This window comes from Labeo rohita, chromosome 18 (genome assembly GCF_022985175.1).
Source record: "Labeo rohita strain BAU-BD-2019 chromosome 18, IGBB_LRoh.1.0, whole genome shotgun sequence".
In the NCBI taxonomy this organism is placed as follows: domain Eukaryota; kingdom Metazoa; phylum Chordata; class Actinopteri; order Cypriniformes; family Cyprinidae; genus Labeo; species Labeo rohita.
This window is the reverse complement of record NC_066886.1, coordinates 14,510,229-14,531,830: the sequence shown is the minus strand read 5'-3', so window position 1 is coordinate 14,531,830 and position 21,602 is coordinate 14,510,229. Positions and strand designations below refer to the sequence as shown.

General features: G+C 37.6%; 1 protein-coding gene across 8 annotated transcripts in view; it reads right to left on the bottom strand.

Moving 5' to 3' along the window:
* cbfb (core-binding factor subunit beta) overlaps positions 1–21,602 on the bottom strand; it is a 51,028-nt gene that overhangs the window by 29,325 nt on the left and 101 nt on the right. For all 8 annotated transcript variants that reach the window (XM_051134386.1, XM_051134387.1, XM_051134389.1 and 5 more), the window contains exons 1-3: positions 21,246–21,602; positions 20,444–20,530; positions 18,689–18,805 (exon numbers count right to left, since the gene is read on the bottom strand). The exon at positions 21,246–21,602 is cut by the window's right edge. In XM_051134386.1, coding sequence (XP_050990343.1) covers positions 18,689–18,805; positions 20,444–20,530; positions 21,246–21,323 — 282 coding nt within the window. In that variant the 5' untranslated portion in view covers positions 21,324–21,602. The remainder of the gene's footprint in view (positions 1–18,688; positions 18,806–20,443; positions 20,531–21,245) is intronic.

Sequence of the window (21,602 nt, the reverse complement as noted above, 5' to 3'; positions counted from 1 at the left end):
TAGTTATAAGATGGTTATGAGCTGGTTTAAGCAGGTTTAAGCTAGTCTTTAGTTGGTCATAAGCTGGAGCAGAGCTGGTTATAAGCTAGTCTCAGCTGCAGATGTCACAGCATATATCGCACACAAAATCGTAAACACTTCAGGAGTTTCGAAGTCTTCATCGGACTGCTTGAATTATACTGTAAAATATGTCCAAGAGTTTTACACACTGGTCTGTTATTGTAGGGACATTTTCAAACCTCTAAACATGATGCGGCACAAAACGAAACGCGACTGGTTGTTTTACCTGTCAGTCATATGGTCCCTTGGGCAGGCCTTGGCCATCAGACTGAAGGTGTGGCTACGTGAGACTAGTTATAAGCTGGTTATGAGCTGGTTTAAGCAGGTTTAAGCAAGTCCTCAGTTGGTCATAAGCTGGAGCAGAGCTGGTTATAAGCTAGTCTCAGCTGCAGACACCACACCACATATTGTACACAAAATCGGAAACACTTCAGGAGTTTCTAAGTCATCATCAGATCGGTTGAATTATACAGTATTTCTGAGAGATGTGTGTCACGTTCTTAACTGTTCCACCATTCCAAAGTGTGTGAAATATTTAAAGTTTGCAGCATAGAATCTTTAAAATATGCCCAAGAGTTGTTATTGTAGGGACATTTCCATGCCCCTAAACATGACGTGGCACAAATATGAAACGAGATTGGTTGCTTTATCAGTCAAATGGTCTCTTGAGCAGGCACTGGCCAGTCAAAGCGGCCAAGGTTCCCAGAACTTTTGCCGTCAGACTGAAGGTCTGGCTAAGCGAGACTAGTAATAAGCTGGTTTGATTTGGTCAGGTGCTGGTCCTAAGCAACTAGCTCCTGCTCAGGACTAGCTCATAATTAGCTTATAACCAGCTCAGAACCAGCTTAAAGCAGCTGCCATACTTCAAAACATACCTAACCAGCACATGCTGTTTTTTTTTTCAACAGGGTTAGCTGTTTATAATGCATTCAACTGATCAAATGAGACAGTAAAAACATGTTAAATTGTATTCCAAATAAATGCTGTTCCGTATCATAGTTTTCACAAAAAAGTTAAGCAGTTTTCAACATTAATAATAATCATATGTGACTCGAAAACCACGACCACGAAACCAGTATTTATTTGTAGAAATAGGCAACAATACATTGTATGGGTGAAAATGATAGATTTTTCTTTTATGCTAAAAATCATTAGGATAAGAAAACGTAATTTTTAATTAGTAATATGCATTGCTGAGAACTTCATTTGAACAACTTTAAAGGCAATTTTCTCAATATTTTGGTAGTTTTTGCACCCTCAGATTCCAGACATTCAAATAGTTGTATCTTGGCCAAATATTGTCCTATACATACATGAATGGAAAGCTAATTTACTCAGCTTTCAGATGATGTATAAATCTCAGTTTCAAAAAACGTACCCTTATGACAGGTTTTGTGTTTCAGGGTCACATGTTCTGTACTAAACAACTAAAAATAACACACTACCAGACTTTCAGTCGTTCCAAATGCAACAAACTCAGAAATATGCACCCTGTTTCTAGGAGAAACATGACTGAAAACAATACCTGAAAAATGGCTGAAAATCTCAAACATGTTTAATATCCTCTGACTGGATGAACTCAGCCTGAAGCTAAAAAAAAAACAAAAAACAGTCTGTGTTTTGGAGTCTGTGCCGTTTTTTTTTTTAAAGTGGTCAACTGTAACTGCCTGTCTGAATTTCGGCCACTGCCATCAAGTCTTCCAGACCGTAAATCGGGGCAAAAGTCTGGACAAAAGTCGTGTCATGTATTCCACCCTTTAGAATGATTTCTAAAGAATCATGTGACACTGGTCCAAGACTGGACCAGATCGAAGCCTGAGAGCACCAAAGCTTAATATATCATGAGCATATGTGCTAACCATTGCAGTGCAAAGATCCCCAGAAGAGCAAGGGATCATCAGTGTAAGAGCCCCCCTGCCGTCCATCCTGGTTGTCATGCACTTGCCTGACTCATGGCCCTGAAAGCTGGATCCTCCTCCTCAACAAAGACATGACATACGACTCTCCACGCACTCAGAGAGACTGAGTCATATCTGTGTGTGTATGAGTAAGAGCAAAAGGCAGCTGTTCTTTCAATAAAGAGATACTAACAGGCCCCAAGGACACACACACACACACATACACAAACAGATACACAGCAGAGCAACTACCGGTAAAAGGAGGAGGGAGTGAAGGTTGAGTGGGAGGTGTAGCAGCACTCCTGATGTCTTGCCTGACACATATGCTATTCCATCTCAATATATGTACACTTTAAAAATGGTTTTACAAGAAAGTACCATTTTAGTATTTCAGAGGTTCATGTTTCATGGTTCAATGGTTAGATGCTGATTGTATTATTTGTGATTTTTGCTACAATATATGAGTGAATACTGACACTTTTTTCAGTGTAGGTATATCTATCCAGCAAGTTTTTTTAGTCTAGGTGACATTATGCAGACACATGCATACTGAAAAGTGTGTGTGAAGTTGCAGTTGAGCTCCATACACACACCCACACACACAAAACAGGTGCGGCCCGGTGCAGGTGTTGAGCACGCCTAGGCAAAGCAGCCGGAGAGATAGAGCATGCTTCTCTGTGTAATCAGAGACAGGCAGAAACTAAACGTTTGCAGTATTGTTTCACGCACACGCACTCCAGACACTCCCACGTGCACATATCCAAATTAACCGACAAAAGCCCTCTTTTGTTAATGCACTCGCACAGAGGAAGGCAGAAGCCCCACAGGCCTGAAGGTCTCTGCCCACGCCACCTGCCTCAAACACAAAGACAGAGGGGTGTCAGTCCATTAGGGTCGTTCTGGCCCTCTGTCTCCTCCCACTAACCCCTCAACCTACAATTAGGCTACACCTTTCGCCATCAGGATAAACCCCCTCTGGCCAGCTCTGACACATATTACACTACACACAAGTGCTATTTGTTTTTCAAACGTAAAACACAAACTAGCTAATTCGATAAAGGGATAGTTCACCCAAAAATGAAAATTCTGTCATTAATTGCTCATATGGACACAGACTTATCGATGTCCTTACTACCTTTCTGGGCCTTGAATGCGTCAGCTGCATTGCTGTCTATGCAGGGTCAGAAAGCACTTGGATTTCATCAAAAATATCTTTATATGAACAAAGGTCTTACAGATTTAGAACGGCATGAGGGTGAGTAATTAAAGGAAGAGTTCACTTCCAGAACAAACATTTACAGATAATTTACTTGCCATCCAAAATGTTTTATGTCTTTCTTTCTTCAGTCTTAAAGAAATTATGTTTTTTGAGGAAAACACTTCAGGATTTCTCTCCATATAGTGGACTTCAATGGTGCCCCCGAGTTTGAACATCCAAAATGCAGTTTAAATGCAGCTTCAAAGGGCTCTAAATGATCCCAGATGAGGAAGAAGGGTCTTATCTAGTGATACGATTTATTTATTTATAATTTATATACTTTTTAACCTCAAATGCTTATCTTGTCTAGCTCTGTGCAAACTCTGTGTATTTTGGTTCATGACAGTTAGGGTAGGTTTTTGTAAAGGGCGTTTGATCTTCTTTGCGTGTTCACTTTGTAAACACGGCCGGTACTTCTGCCGCGATGTAGGACGATTTTGATGTTGGAGGAGAAAATGAGATGGGAGTTTTTCGAACCACCCTAACTGTCTTGAACCGGAGCACACAGAGTTCACGCAGAGCTTGGCAAGACAAGCATTTGAGGTTAAAAAGTACATAAATTGTACATTTCTTTGGAAAATAACTGACTGTTTCGCTAGATAATGCCATTCTTCCTCGGCTGGGACCGTTTAGAGCCATTTAAAGCTGCATTTAAACTGCATTTTGGAAGTTCAAACTCGGAGGCACCATAGAAGTCCACTATATGGAGAGAAATCCTGAAATGTTTTCCTCAAAAACCATAATTTTTTTACGACCGAAGAAAGAAAGACATGAACATGACAAGGGGGCGAGTAAATTATCTGTAAATTTTGTTTTGAAAGTGAACTTCTCCTTTAATGACAGAATTTTCATTTTTGGGTGAACTATCCCTTTAGGTCATTGTCCACATAACTGTGCCAAAACAACACTGACTATCAAATGGTTGCTGGCTCTGTCTGTTCGAGTCTCCAAACAACAGAGTTTCTGCTGACATTGACGGCTGTGATTGTAAAAGTGAATCTTGGAAAGAAAAGGCCAGACCTTGGCGACATGACCCAGCCACACTGTCTCTGTCTCTCTGCTCTCTTTCCTGTCATCTCAAACTAAGAGTTTTAAGATTAAATTTAACTTCAAAAACTTATTTACAGATTGGACAGGTGCACTAGAAAAATACACTGCGATTCTGGTGTAATTTAATTCCACCTGTACTACTGTAAAGGCATTTGTTTCATATTAACTATATGATCTATGTGAATCTTAATGCCGCTTGATAGATGTACATACTGAATGGAACACAAATTGTACTTCAGATACAGGACATTTTATTGTAATCATATGCTTTCATGGCCAATGTTTAAAATCTAAATAAGAACTAAAACAAACAAACACAAAAAACTCTTTGCTGTACATTCTTGACTTATAAAGTGTATGTCTGCTTGTGCGAAACATGCACCCTTACAAATACAGCTAGAAATAAGTATGCACATACACGTCACTACATGAGATGTGCGTAGACGGTGACCGCGCCGGTCGTCCACCTGTGTCCTGAGAGGAGGCTCTTTCCTGGAATCAGCCGACAGGAATGTAAAACCACACAGAGCTGCTGTATTTCTCACCTGGACCCTTGTACAAGTGCAGAATAAAATAACCTCAACCCAAAAAAAGATCTAGCCCAGCCAACGACACTGTCAGACAGAGTCAAGAGAAAAGGACTCTCACAAACACTTGAGATACCACCAACACTAAGGCTAAAGCCTGGACCTGACGTACACTCCCATACACTCTAACATCACATCTGCTAATATTACAGCTAAGAACGCAGATTCTCTATTTGTTTGTCTATTTGATAATTCCTGATAAATTACTCACCCCATGTCATCCAAGATGTTGATGTCTTTCTTTCTTCAGTGTAAAAGAAATGAAGGTTTTTGAGGTAAACATTCCAGGATTTTTCTCCATATAGTGGACTTCAATGGGGATCAGCAATTTGAAGTTCTAAACTTTTGGACGTTTCAGTGGAGTTTCAAAGGGCTCTACACGATCACAGCTGAGGAATAAGGGTCTTATCTAGCGAAATAATCAGTCATTTTAAAAAAAATTGCAATTTATATACTTTTTAACCACATATACTCATCTTGCACTAGCTCTACAATGCACGTCTATGACTTCACGCATTATGTAATAACGTTGGAAAGGTCACGCGTAGTTAGTTCATCTGTGTACTCCGGTTCAAAAAGGTAAGGCAGGCCGAAAAACTCACCTCCAACGTCAAATTCATCCAACATCATTTGACCTTTTTTTGTAAATGCCGTTTCACATTCTCTGCATATTCACTTGTAAGCGTGACTACGTAATGTATGAAGTTGTGTACACAGAACTGCAAGACGAGCATTTGTGGTTAAAAAGTATTTAAATTTGTATTTTTTTTAGAAAACGACTAATCGTTGCACTAGATAAGACCCTTATTATTCAGCTGAGGTCATGTAGAGCCTTTTGAAGCTGCACTGAAACTGCAATTTAGACCTTCAACCCACTGATCCCCATTGAAGTACAAAATCCTGGAATATCTTCCTTAGAAACCTTAATTTCTTTCTGACTCAGGAAAGAAAGACATGAACATCTTGGATGACATAGGGCTGAGTAAATCATCAGGAAATTTTAATTCTGGAGTGAACTAAATCCCTTTACTTACATGTTATATGATCATTAACCAACATCTAAGAACTGTAAACATGCAAATTTGATATTAATTTACTGAAATATTAACTTCTCAGTGGGCACTTTAAGTAAATATTCTGCGTCAAGAGGTTTGGCTAACAAAAAAGTTCGGAAACCCCTGCTCTAAAGCTATACACGCAATATAAACACACAATATGAATAAATGCATTTTGGGAAACATTGCTGTAGATAATCTCAGCTCAATGCGGTTTATCTTTCACAATACCAAACGAAGTAACTACATTCTGAAAAGTCTTATGAAAGGAAATCTTTCGCAAGAGAAATGGCAGGGAGAAGTCTGCATCATCACCAGGAAAAACAAATTTTGCATTACATCCAGAAACGGGGAAATCTCTCTTTTTTCCTTTTCTCTCTCTCTCCTTCTCACTTTCTTACAACGATCCAACCCAAACAGCAGAACCGGGTTTCTGAGCGGACCTCCATGTTTCCGAAGGAAAAGAGATGGACCGTGTTCAAAGAACAACACGGCAGACGAGTTCTACCGCACACACACTTCAGTAGTAACAAATTATCTATATAATAGTTGAAAAGGTCACTCAAAAATGTAGCAAGCCTATTAAAACATCTCAAGATGACTGTGATATATCACACAATCAGACAGTTGAGCTGTGACAGAACTCTGGACGTAGATTTTATTAGATAATACGCTATTAGCATGTTACTTTGGCTTCTTGTGTCATTAAATCATCAGAAATCTTGCATTTTCAAGCACAAATTTGGTGCAACTACAGTTAATAAGAGCTTGAAAGATCTGAAGTCAAATTTTCCTGTCTGCTTGGCTGAACTTTGAAAATATTATGTTTTGCATCTCTTGTTAAGACACTATAATGAGCTTGTCCACAACGAGACATCTTGAAAAAACAAAGTGAGTGTGATTTGTGAGCGAGACGGAGGAAACCTGGCCGTACTGAACGGGCACAGAAAGAACAACGTGACGATGATGTGCAGAGTTTATTGATCAGAGGGGTGTGACTGGAAGGCCGAGAGACGGGCCGGAGAAACCCGAGCTGGGCACTATAATTAAATCCCTATGGGGCAAGGCAAGAATATGATGGACAAAGCGTCCACCCTCTGATTACATCCCTCTCAGCATCTCCTCTCAATCTGTTCAGAGTTACACTATACTGGCTTTCCGTCAAGATCTTCCTTAAGAGAATGTTGCACGGCCAAACACAAAGAGGCTATTTTCCCTCCAACTTCAAACAAATTTGGATCAGATCAGAGGCACGTGAGATGGCAGCAGCAGGAATCAATTAGCACATACGCTTTGATGATGTCATTGACAAGCAATCGGTGAACAGACCAGCTTCCGTTTGAGATCGGAGGAAACATGAGCCTGCACCGCAGCCCTCTGCATTTTTAAGGAAACCTTAGTTTATCATTCTGCGTGTTGCTACAAACTCAGAGCAGAGTTCACAAAAGCCTTGTTATGATTAACTAAGGTTTAACTTGCACACAGTGATAGTTCTGAAAAGCATCAAACTGCTGAACAATGAAATAGATGAAACTAGCAACAGTGATTCTTTGAAATGATGCATTTATTCTTTTGGATGATCACTCAGAAATATCCATCTTTACGTTTACATCAATTTACTTCAGAATTAAAATTTCTTGGTAATTTAACCACCCCCATGTCATCCAAGATGTTCATGTCTTCATGTCGAAAAGAAATTATGTTTTTTGAAATTTTATGATTTTTCTCCATATAGTGGACTTCAATGGGGATCAGCAGGTTGAAGGTCCAAGCTGCAGTTTCAATGCTCTATGGCTCTACACGATTCCAGCTGAGGAATAAGGGTCTTTTCTAGCAAAACGATTAGTCATTTTATGGTCAAAAATAAAAATGTAAATACTTTTTAACCACAAATGCTCATCTTGCACTAGATCGACTTCATGCATTATGTAGTCATGTCGGAAAGGTCACACATGACGTTGGTGGAAGGACCGACCCAGTGTTTACAATGGGAACATGCAAAAACAAGTCAAATGCCTTTTACAAAAAAAAGGTAAAACCAAAATGTTGGATGAGTCTTTCGACCTACTCTGCCTTTTTGAACCAGAGTACACAGTTAAAGAACTAACCATAGCTCTGCATCGCAGAGCTAGTGCATAACGAGCATTTGTGATTAAAAAGTATATACATTTTTTATTTTTCAAAAAAATTACCAATAGTTTCACTAGACAAGTCCCTTATTACTTGGCTGGGATCGTGTAAAACCCTTTGAAGCTGGATTGAAACTGCCATTTGGACTTTCAACCCACTATATGGAGAAAAATCCTGGAATGTTTTCCTCAAAAATCTAAATTTCTTTTCAACTGAAGAAAGACAGACATTAACAGCTTGGATGACATGGGGGTGAGTAAATTCAGTTCAGGAGCGAACTAATCCTTTAAATAACCCAGTTTTTCAGAGTTTTCAATTAGACTGTTTACACGAGGTGTTGTTTATGGATCCAATGTGTCACCCATCTCATTACCAAAAGCTTTGAGAATGAGTTCAAGTGAATCATTATAAAAAAGTGGTTTAAACAAAGCAACAAGCCACAAAAGACTGTGTACTTGAGTAAAATCTGAGCATAAATCAGCAGCAAAAGCACTAGGATAAAAAGCATCAGTATTCAACAGTTAAATATACCATATGATTAATAATTATTGGAATAAACAACTCTTTAGGCAAATAATAAAATTCAATGTAATAACTGTAAGCTGTTTGTGGTTGTAAAGCTGTTGTAACTTCCCACATTAAAGAGACAGCTCAGCCATAAATGAAAATTCTGTCATTAATTACTCACTCTTATAATGTTCCAAACCCGTAAGACCTTTGTTTATCTTCAGAACACAAATTAAGATATTTTAGACGAAATCTGAGAGCTTTCTGACGTGGCACAAAATGTATTCACATAGCTTCAGAAAATTAAGGCTGAACCACTGACGTCACATGGACTAATTTTAATGATGTCATTACTACCTTTCTGAGCCTTGAACATGTCAGTTGCATTTCTGTCTATGCAGAGTCAGAAAGCTGTCAGATTTCATTAAAAATATCTTAATTTGTGTTCTTATGGGTCTTATGGGTTTTGAATTTTCATTTTTGGGTGAACTATACCTTTAGTGTAGAATGTGAGGTCACCTTTGCGTTTTAAGTTATTGCAAATGGATGCTCATCCAATTAGAATTTAGATTCACAACAATCCGTTTTAAAAATCTGTTTCTGAATCAGACCACAATAGTGATTTAAGATTGGAAAACTAGCAATAAAGAGGCGCGCTCCACCTCAGCTGACTGGCAGAAGCAGAGGAAGATGAGAAGCCTTCGTCTGCTCCTCGTTTGATTTCCTCCAGTGAGCGTCGGCAACTGAGTGTGGCTCCATGAGCGTTTCCCCCCATGTGTTCGGTCTTGGAGTTAACTGTCAAACTGGCGCCATGCAGCTCCACAGCATGTTCCGCAGTACATGACTAGTCATGAATATGGAGATGCGCTTGCTAAGCGTAGCATGCGCACACATAGGAAATGGTATGAAAAACAGACAGACGCATATACAGATTAATGGATAGTCACCAAACCTACGCAAACACACACAATAATACAAACAGTAGTGCAGAATGAAACGTACACCCACACTGAGTGTGAGTCAGAGTCGGCATCTCGATACACACACGTACGCGCACACACGCACGTATCAAACTTGGAAAACTTGCTTAATAGTTTTGGAAACGCAAAACTATTAAAACACCAATTCCTGTGGTGAGGCCTCAGACTGCAGCCCCTTTCATAATGGAGTCATTTAGTCCGATTCTTCCCCATGCTATCTGCCCCCGAGCGAACATTCTTACACACACAGACTTGCTAAAGATTTATAGCGTCTGAGAGAGAAAAACACCACGCCCCAGTGTGGCTCCGACACAGGGGCCTTCACACTGGCACCGAATCAGAGACACACACGTACTGTTGCATATTTTATCACATAAATATGTTGAAAACAGACAAACAAGTTCTTCCCCTGTGCTTTTCAAAAACTCACACGCATACTCCTTCAGAGTCTGATTAATTGAGTAACTGTTGTGTACCAGATATTTTTTTTTTTATTGTTGTTTTCAATATAAAAGCATGCTGAAGTTGATGATGTAACGTTTACAAATGTAAAAATACAGAAATTTCAAACATTTGGACTACTCGTTATTTTTACCATATGTTTTTATTTATTTTTAATTGATTACTTTATACGTTGTAGAGTTTTTTAATTTAGCACATACATTCTTAGGAGTCTGTGGATTTGGGAGAAAAACAGACATTTAAAAATGTATATATATCTAAAAAGGTATATTTATGTTTATATATTTAAAGGCATTTTGCACTAAGGATGATAATTATAACGACACAGAGGGACGATATCATTGGAATAACTTTCAAAATAAGTTTTTCTCCACCTGATGAACAATAAAAATAATTCCAACCAATCAGAATCCATTCTGCTTTAAAGAGCTTAAACTTTTAAAGTGGCAGATGACAAAAATACACCGCATGCTTATAATAATTACAATATTATTTCTGTTGGCGTGGACGCTAATATAGTTATCATAGACATATTCAATTCATAGTTATGGTTCTTGGATTGAGTGGACTAAAAAAAAAAAAGACCTAAAAACAAAAAGAAAAAAAGAAAATTAAATAATTTTAATCATTTTGCTTTGGACTCAGTATAATAGCATTTTAAAGCCAATTGTTTAATTTGGCAAATAAAATGTCCTAATAATACCATACTTTTAAAACATACATTTTTATAACATAAATCTTTATATTTAAAAATTTGTATTTTTGATTATTAAAATTGGGGACCATGGTATTAAAAAGTGTTATAGTGTCAAATTACCACTGTAGCAAAATTACACTCTAAAAAAAAAAACAAAAAAAACACTGGGTTGTTTTGACAAAGCTGTTAGGTTAACTTTTTAACCCAACCTTCTGGGTAGTTTTATTTAACTCAACAATTGTTTAAAAATTACTACACTGTAAAAAATAAAAAACACAATTTGTTGAATAATTTGTTACCCTGTTGCCTTAAAATTTTAAGTTAAGTCAACTAAAATAAGTTTAGTTAAGTTGTACTAAGTAACATCATAGATATTTGTGTTTGCTAAACTTAACAGATGGGTAAGTAACCCAGCTGCCTTTATTGCTTTTAAGTTGATTCAACTCAAATATCTAAGTTGTCACTTAGTATAATTTAACATTTCAAGTTGAATAAACTTTTTTGAGTTGACTGAACTTAAAATTTTAAGACAGCCAGGTTACAAATTATTTTAAGTTGACTCAACAAATTGTTTTCTACAGTGTACATGACTGGCTTAAAATGAACCCAAAATAGGTTGTAAAAAAAGCAGATACATAATTACTAGAGGCATCAGCAATAATCAAAAGATGAACATTTTTTAATAAGAAATTACAAAAAAAAAGTTTATTATTTAATTATTATTTATTCAACTTATTAATAAATATTCATTCATTTAACATATTAGTACATATGAATTTCCAACCTATTTTTAGTTAAATAAAACTACCCAGATGGTTTGGTTAAACATTTAACCCAAATGCTAGGCCAAAACAATCCATATTTCACCCATCGCTGGTATTATTTGTATTTTATTCCACAAGCGATCTGTCTGTCACCCTATGCAGTCCTGATTTCGGATGGCCCACCACCTAGCGCTCTGTGGAGGGTCTCGGGCAAAAGCTGGCTGCTGTTCGAGTCTCTCGGCCAATCAGTTTACAACTCTCTAGCTGCTCTCCCTTCCGAAGTGGAATGACAAACCAAAGCCTCCTGGCATGGCCCGTGCAGACGGACCCAATTTCTGCTTTGCATAAAAAAAAGTCAAAACCACACACAAGCGCTCCGAATGAACAGGGGAAAGAAGGAGGAGAGGAGGAAACAGCGCCAAGCATCAGATCTCCTTAAAGCCTTACAGCTGAAGCCTCCATCTCAGAGGAGATCACATTTCAACAAGATTGAGTTTAAGTGGTGGAGACAGAAGCTGCATGAAAGGGAGGGAGGGAGAGAGTTTCTTGCTCTAGTAATAGTGGTGCAGGAAAAAATGGCACAATATAGTTTACAGAGTGCCAAAAGCTACTAGACTAAACTCTAGTGTTGCTCATATGAACCAAATACGAATACTGAAACATGGTTAATGATCTACCTAGATAAAATGGAAATCCCTATACTTCCCTTTTGCCTTTGTCACATTTAACCTTGTTATGTAGTAGATAAAGCACTTATTTAGTAGACTATTGGGCTGATGGAATACCTGAATCAAGGCACAGGGAACATTTGCTTTAGAGCTTCCAAGGAGCTCTGGCTGGGACAGGGTTAAAGTCTCCTCCCTGGGGCTGTGCTTGCTACCGCTAAAATTAAACCTCCCCCACAGCTGGTTCCCATTAGCCTGCAGTGACACTAGGAGCCTGTACTTAAGCTGTGCTGCGGGGGCTCCGCCGCCCCACTCAGATAATACTACTGTCCCCTGCCACAGGCCAAGTTTAAACTGGCCCAGCACAGCTTCTGCTGGCAACGGCTGTGTTTTCAATCCAGGAGAAAAGAAGAGGAGAGAAAGGTGAGAGTTATGGCGGGAGAACATTATGGAAAAGAGCCCGTCTCTGGTGAGAGGTGGAAAACGTTGAGCCTGTCATCACGTTTGAGTTCATCAGAGGAGAAAAACCTTTATGTGATAATGTGAAAGCCATAAGGAACAAAATTATATGAAAAAAATTAGCATCGGTATTATATCAGCTGTCAGTATTAGAGGGGATATTTCTGTCTATCATCTATCATGCTCACTTAATGTTAATGTTAAAAAACATTAATAATGTAATAACACTGTTAAATGTAGAGCTGCCACTAATGATTTTAGTAATCGAGTAGATGTAGTAAACGGATATATATATATTTTTTTGTCGTAACAAAAATTAACCTAAGTGAACAACAGCCTTTAAACTGACTTAAAACACATATATAATAGCAATGAGCCAATAATGGTAAGTTTAAATGAAGTATCAAAAGCAAGTAATCATATGGTTTTATTGAACAAAACTGTTAAAATACATATAAACAATAGAGCTAACATACATACGCATGACTGCAGATGACGCCAAATGCCTGACGATTGTATTTACACTTTACTACTCTTGTTTAATATCGACTAAACAACAATTAAGTCAAATGTCCACTTAATCTTTAATATCTGACCATTTCTTTATAACATAAATGATACAGTCCCTGTCATTTCTTGAATATGTGAACATCAAAACGTGTAAAATCAGAGAGAGGTTTAAAACTTTTATTTTGAAATTACGATGAAAAGTTGTGTATGCTTAGGTTTATAAATGATTTACCTTACAAATTTGATGAAATAGCGCATGTTGCATTCTTAGATGAATGTTATAATAAACCCAAACTCACAACAATATGCAGAGACGGAGTTTGAGATGCTCCACACATGTAAATGATAATAAGCGCATATATAAAACCTGCATGCATATATTTATTTAATTGAATAGTAGTGTTTGTGAATTCAGGATATTGCATTATGCTTTATCATGATTTTTAAATATCATGCAGCCTTGGAAAACGCGTTTTTAACTTGTTGCATTTAACTTGTATTTAGTACAATTCATTTTAGTGTTTCATTTTTAATTTACTTATGCAGGTTTTCTGTATCAGCCAGAATCAGATAAAAATGCAGAGCGATTACGGAAATACCAAAAGAGTTCATAAACTTTGCCTCGTAGCACATTTCAAAGTTATTATAATGATTTTTTTTCCCTTTTATCAGGCATCTCATGAGACGGCAGCTTGTGAAGCCTTATAATTAAGGTGATCTTGCCTAGCTGTGTTTCACATATTCTTTACAACTCTACTTTTATCTCTAAATTACTTTTACAGTTTGGGAGTCTGGCAGCAAAACACAGCATGTGCACTGTGAGTAGCAAATGAGACGCTGATGACTGATTTACAGCGTGAGAAATAAACCAATTGCCGGTCTTGTAAAGACACCTCAGCCAATAGGCAGACGGCAATTGCGCATTCCTGATGACAGGCAGCACATATCTCACATGGTTTTGCATGTTGGGATCAACTGCAAGTCTGAGCGCTTTCCGGTTAGGGTAATATTTTCACTGTAGTCTATTAAAACCATAGCTCTTAAGAGGGATCTGTTTGTGGAAAAGGTTAACAATCAGTTTAATTAGGAGCAGAGGCTGGGGCGCACGCATGAACTCTCCCGGTCTGACACTCACCCCCCTACAGGGAATTCACCATGTCAGACGTTTGAGTGTAGAGGAGAAAAAGAGACAGAGAATTAAAGGATGAAAGGAAAACAGAGGGCATGTGAGTGAGGAGGAGGAACAAAGTAAGAAAGGAAGGGAGGACAGACCTTATCAGCAAAGTTTGTCCATTCAGGATTTCCTTCCAAACAAAAGAGAAAGGAAACTCCAGCTCTGAAACGTGTTACATGGATATAAATCTGTCAAGAGCTCTTGTTAAGGTTATTGTATTTTTCAACTTCTAACACAGGTCACACATGTCTTATTTAAAACAATGACTAGGGATGCACAAGTCAAGATATGAGAATAAATTACTCTTTTTTCAACAACTATAGGTGAAAATGTGTTAACTCAAAGACAGTTTTTACCCCATCAATCTCTTAAAAATGACTTTCAATGATGCAACCAAATAAAGGTCATTAAAATATCCTTCAAAATATACTGTATCATGGTACTAAAATGCATGTACAATAGCATTTACATTGTACTCCAGGGTACTTTTTAAGAATACTATGGTCGTAATACCATATTGCTTTTTTGTAAATAGTTACACGCACTGGGAAAAAAAACAAATAAATAAATAAAATGCGCTCCATGTGGTTACATCTAAATTGACTGATTTTATCCAAGCATAAAATATATCAAAATGTATATAAATATACATATAAATATACTTAATATATAAACATTACAATTTTTTTTTAAAACACATGTATGTGTGTGTGTATATATATATATATATATATATATATGTGTGTGTGTGTGTGTGTGTGTAATACATATACACAGTACACACACATATATTATGTAAACAAAAACTTTTATTTTGGATCCGATTAATCGCGATTAATCATTTGACATCACTAATCATTTAACATTACTGATTCAACCTAAATACAGTAGGTTACACAAAAAAAAACCTAATAAATTTTATTTTTTTATTTTTTTTTTTTTTCAGATTACCATTTTTTCCCAGTGCACTGTGAGCTAACATGAACAAACAATAAATAATAGTATTTTTATTAATTATTTGGCTCCACTTTATAGCCTTAACTACTATGTACTTATATTTGAATTAATCATTTGATACAATGTACTGATTGTGTAAATACATGCTTTTTCATTGTACTTATATTTTTAAAATACCTGCATGTAATTACATCTGTACTCACAATTATAATTACACTGTTGAATCATCCCTTATACCTTAACCCACTCTTAAACTTACCCATACCACCAAACCTGTACCTAACCTTATCCGTATCCCATCTCAATAGCAGCAAAAGTGTTTTGCAATAGAATATGAACACAATACGTACATTGTGCAATAAGTACATCATATGTAACTAGTTAAGGCCACCTGATATAAACTGGGACCACTAATGTTAAAAAATGGCACTCTATTGTGAAGTTTTACCTTAATATTTAAAAGATCTTCAACATACCACGTAAAAGCCATTAGGAAACCAAATGGCCAGTGCATTAAAATGACCCATCTTGCAAGCCTTCCTTCTCAAGCACAAGTTGCAAATGCAGAGAAACTGCTTTCAAAAGAATGTAAATAGTACAAAACAAGTCGCTGCACCAATTCAACATCGCCCAACGCAGTCGTATGAGTATGTGAGTCGGGTAGGATCTGGAAAGTGTAAGGGTATGCACCGCGTGGGCTGTATTTTGAAGGCAGACGGTGTGAGGCTCATTAAAGCTGCATGGATCTGAGTTCTGGCAGAGGTGACAGACAGGTGGATAGGATTACCAGTGAGCCCGAGCTCAGAAACACGCATGCTTGGGCCGCCCATCAGCACGAGGATCGACGCACACACACCCATCACGCCTTTTTAAATAATTAACAGCCAAAGATTAGTCCGTCAGCCTCGGGGCCAAAAGGTCCATTGATTTCTCACAGATGCATTTTTAATGAGCGCATCTCAGTGAGGCAGTGTCCGTGAAGAGAGGCTTCCTTGTCCACAACAGCGCAAGAAACACCAGCAGCTTTGCGAGAGGCTTGTGGTAAAAACACAAACAAAGCCAGTAAGTGCCTCTCTAATGTCTCATGCTAACGTTCTTCTACACAAAGGCTTGAAGGGAAAGGCCTCAGGGGTGACCTTAAAAGAACCTATGGCAAAACGCTATTTAATCCGGCCCAAGCGTTTCCTTTAATTGGTCTTGTGCGACCATCCATAAAGCTGTTGTGCCACCGGCATATTTCCTAATCAGCCTTTATGAACTGTAAACATCCCGGCACCAGACTCTTTAAAGCATTAGAAGGCTCGAATTAAATTTGTATCACATTTGGTAGTTGTGACAGACACGCTAAGAAAGTGATCGCTGCATCTGTGGACAAGTGCGGCTGACAGAGTGCCTGTCGGTGTCGGTTACGTATTTCCCTTTCTTTACAGTGTAAAGTATCACAAGAGATACGAGAGAAATATCAACCTGAGAATCCGATTTTATTCACTAGCATATATAGTTTCTTGAGGAACCTTTATCACCCATGGCTCTTTATAGTGAAAAAAGGTTCTTTAGATTATTAAGATTAAATGTTCTTCACACTAAGAAAAAAGGGAACCCAAAATGGTATGAAAACTTTATTTTAGAACCTTTATTTTCAAGTGTGCACTAAAAGTTTACATACACCTTGCAGAATCTGCAAAATGTTAATTATTTTACCAAAGTGGTAAAAAGAGGGATCATACAAAATGCATGTTATTTTTTATTTAGTACTGACCTGAATGAGATATTTGAATTTATAAAAATGCCCCCGTTCAAAAGTTTACATACACTTGATTCTTATACTCTGTTGTTACCTGAATGATCCACAGCTGTTTTTTTTTTTTTTTTTTTCTAGTGATAGTTGTTCATGAGTCCCTTGTTTGTCCTGAAGACTGTATGATTTTGAGATCCATCTTTTGGCACTGAGGACAACTGAGGGACTCATATGCAACTATTACAGAAGGTTCAAACGCTCACTGATGCTCCAGAAGGAAACACAATGCATTAAGAGCCGGGGCGTAAACTTTTGACCAGAATGATGATGTGTACATAAATAACTTTTTCTTTTTCATTTAGTACTGCTCTTCAGAAGCTACAGAATAAACTTACATGTTTCCCAGAAGACAAAATAAGTTTAGTTTACCTTGATCTTTAAATTCAAAAAGTTTTCACCCCCCGGCCTTTTAATGCATTATGTTTCCTTCTGGAGCATCAGTGAGTGTTTAAACCTTCTGTGATAGTTGCATATGAGTCCCTCAGTTGTCTTTAGTGTGAAAAGATGGATCTCAAAATCATACAATCATTGTTGGAAAGGGTTCAAATACACAAAAATGCTGAAAAACCAAAGAATCTGTGGGACCTGAAGGACTTTTCTGAAGAACAGCAGACAGTTTAACTATTCAGGACAAACAAGAAGCTCATGAACAACTATCACTAAACAAAACAAAACAAAAAAAAAAACCCACAGCTGTGGATCATTCAGGTAACAACACAGTATTAAGAAGTGTATGTAAACTTTTGAACTGAGTAATTTTTATAAATTCAACTATTATTTTCTCTTGTGGGCTATATGTAAACATCTTTTATATGAAATATCTTATTCAGGTCAGTACTAAATAAAAAATAACATGCATTTTATAAGATCCCTCTTATTTTGGTAAAATAATAAAAAATAAAGACACTTTTCACTGTTCACGTTTTTTAAAAGTGACCTTACAAAGGTGACATGGGAAGAGGTTATGGTTATAGGCCTCTGACAGGCACGGACAGCTTTGACTAGAATAACAGAAATAAATACGTAGTTTAATAGTGGTTATAAATGGAACGAAGACGGTGCGGTGCAGAGCGGTATGGTTTTATTTTACATTCTTACGGGTTTAGGGAGGCTATGCATTCCTTAAATCTAAAGAAACAAGAGGGAGTTGTTGAAAGACCAATTCAAAAATGTAAAACCGATGAGCGTGTCTGAAATAATACTGCTACAGAAATAAAATTGAAAGTTTAAACATAAAATGGAAACCTGTGCCATGTTTCATTCACGAAAGACTGTTTTTCTTGCTGTCTGCAGTGTAATATTTCAAGGGTTCATTTTTCCTTGAGATGTGTGAGAGCGAAACATATCATTATGGAAAATCAAGGCTTTTGCCCATCTAAACCATGGATACGTCTGGTTTGGGAAAGCGACACACTTCCTCTACTGTGTGTAAAGGAAGGAAAAGACGAAAGAGAAACAGAAATGACTTCTTCAATCATTCCTCAGATTTCATAAATCATGCATGTGGCTTTTTTTGAAACTGACTAAAAGTTTTCATCAAAGTGTTGTGTTACTATTATCATACATTTGTATGAAAGCATGTATATGTGTTTATGACCTGATTTTTTTTTTTTTAAACTGAGATTAAATGGGGGCAGGAATAATTGCAAATACATAAAGAAAGAGTGTCAGGTCTACCTTTCCTGTCTCCCGCTCGAAGTCCACATATTCTCGGGTGGGCGCCTGCCGCTGATCCCCATGAAGGTTGGCTGGGAAGAACTGCAGCGAGAGGTTGGTGCCGGTCGCCACAAAAGCCTTTTAGAGGGAAATCAATACAAACAGGATAAGAAAGCCAGGCCCGAGCATAAATTATGCAGCCCGTCATTTCTGTTTTCACATCAGAGAGAAGAGGAGAATGCCTGGAGCCAAGGCCAGCGCTCAAAACATCAGGAAAAGAAGGGAGGAGGGGATGGGTGAGGGGGGGTGCACAAACGCAAAGAGAAAAAAAAAACCAAGTCATCATTTTCCCTATTTGAGGTATTGAGTTACACACATCTGATTCTATTTTACCAACGCTCACTGCTGGCAAACTGGGCTGCACCAAACTGAGTTTAAGAGGAGACAGAACGCAGAAGTGAATGAGTGACGGAGAGATAACAGAGACGGAGAGGAGTACAAAATCAATAATTGTTTTAAATGCAGCCCCTCACTTACATTAATAGCAGCAGGACTGCTTGTAAAGGTTTTGAATTATGGTACAATAATTCAATAACGTTCGCAAAGAGCATGTGCAACAAAAAAACAGGATTTTACATCAAACCGGCTTGCAGAATTGTGTTTATGTATGTACAAAATTATATTAAAATCTATCATCTGATTCTCTTTTACTCATATGCTCAAACATACATAAACAATAATTATATTAATCAATATTCAGCATCATAGCATACAAAGACATAAAGACACAGCTTTGTAATAGCCTCAAAATTTAATCTATTTTTGACATCAGGGGCCAAATGTGACTACATCTTAGTGATTAAAGAACTAAAGTGCTCATAGTCACAACACAGCAAAACTGAATTAGCTCTGAAGGCGTGATGAGAGAACAATGCTTCACAAAACGTAGAAATTAAACAAACAAAATCAAATCAGTTTTCGCATTTTAGATTAGAAATGCTTTAGCAATGTTTTCCATTATGTTACTGGTCGGTGAACTATCACTATCAGCTGTGAGGCCTGTAAATTGATGTTTATGTCGAAATTCTGCCAGAAAAATCTAATTGAATTAAACCATGACGTCAAACAGAAATAGTGGGATCTGTTTTATCTATCTAGTCTATAACGTTGTAATAAACAGAATAAATATCATCTAAATTAAAGTAACAGTTGTCTGGTCTATTCTTAGAAATATTATGGTAGCTAAATCTATCTCAAAACAGCCCTGAAGAAATGAGATACAAACAAAGAGATAAACAAGCCGCCCCATGTTATCGACACAAGTGAATCTACTGCAAAACTGTAACATTGTTTAAGAATATTAATAAAGCTGGCTAAAAAACAAGCGAATGATTCTATGATAACACGCAGTCTCAGGGTATTTTTAAAGAGAGCGTAAATTAGACACGTCCGAGTTCATCTGCACCCGTGAGACGCATTTCTGCTGATAATTAAAAGAAGCCGAGAGGCACTTTATGTTTAAGCATCGATTAATTATTTGTAGTCCTAATAATACAGCGAATTAAATACCAACAAGTCAGTATAACACGATATGGATCATAAATGTTCTCTGCGTTGTTTTGGCGCTCATTATGAGGAAGTATTTTGAACGTAGTTTGTAGTGACTGCGTGACAGTTCCGGATGCCTAATCACGTTAATGTATTTAAGTATTGAGTTGGCAGCATTGATGCGGGGTCAGTAGTCATTGACCGGTGCTGTGAGGTGCTTGTACTCACTATCTCTGAGCGGCCGTCACGGCACGCGTTCTGGAAGCGCGCCTGCCTCTCCTCATGCGGCCGATCGCGGAAACCAGTGTATTTAATCTGTAAACAGGGATGGAAGAATCACAAAATATACAGTCTTGTTATAAAAAAAATAAAAGCATCATTAGAGAACAGTGTAAAAATGTATTCAGCATTAAAACAATGTATCTTTAAACTGTCACAATATTTTCCGTCCTTCATGCTCAGTTTTATGTGTTTTGTTTAAATTTCAATGTCATTTCTTTAGTTCATCAATACGTGAATTGAAGAAGTATGTACTGAACTTATTTTTGCAGGTTGTGACTTTGATGCCACTTTGATTTCCTTTAAAATTGTTCATATTAGTATGTGGCTGGGGTGGGCTAATTTGTTGGGATTAAAGACGAATAATGAACATATCTGCAAACTATCGGAAAATATAGGCTGAAAAAAGAACTAAATGCGTACGTTTGAAATGCAAACTTTTTAAAATTTAGATAATAAGCAAACAAATGTTCATTACTGTACTAGAGTTAAAAGGTGAGGTGCAAAGGTGCGTTTTTTAAGTCTGTGCTACGTCTGTATTTTTGTTGATACATGCTTGCGAGGTATAAAAAGTAATTTTGTAACTGCCGTGAATGGAGGGTTAAAACTTTTCTCAGCAGTGAGCATTAGCGGTCGCTACACAGAGGCTGTTAAAGAAAGAGGCGATGACACGCTTGTTTTCATGTCACGCGAGAGGTGCAACTTTGTTTCCGCCACTTTATCAAATGTCTCTCGGATGAATCGAGCTCACCTCGCACTCGCGGCTGAGTTTCCTGAAGAACTCCTCGTTCTCGAACTTGCTCCTCTGATCCGGGACCACCCGAGGCATCTTGAAGGCGATTTGATCAATTTTGTTAATTGTATTTATCTAAACTTCCAGAAAGAGTGAAGCGTTGCCTTGAAAGTCGCAAGTCCCGCTCTTATTTCCTTCCGTCTTTTCTCTTCTTCTAATGATGGAGTATGTTGCAGTGAGCTTTGTGTTCTTTAAAATGTATAAACGTCCTTCGGATTTCGCCTCTTGTGGGGTCCGTGAGTTGCCCTGCACTAGATTTGGCAGCAATTTGCAGTTGGCTTGTTGTTCTTCCTCACTCTTGCGCGTGTGATCTCC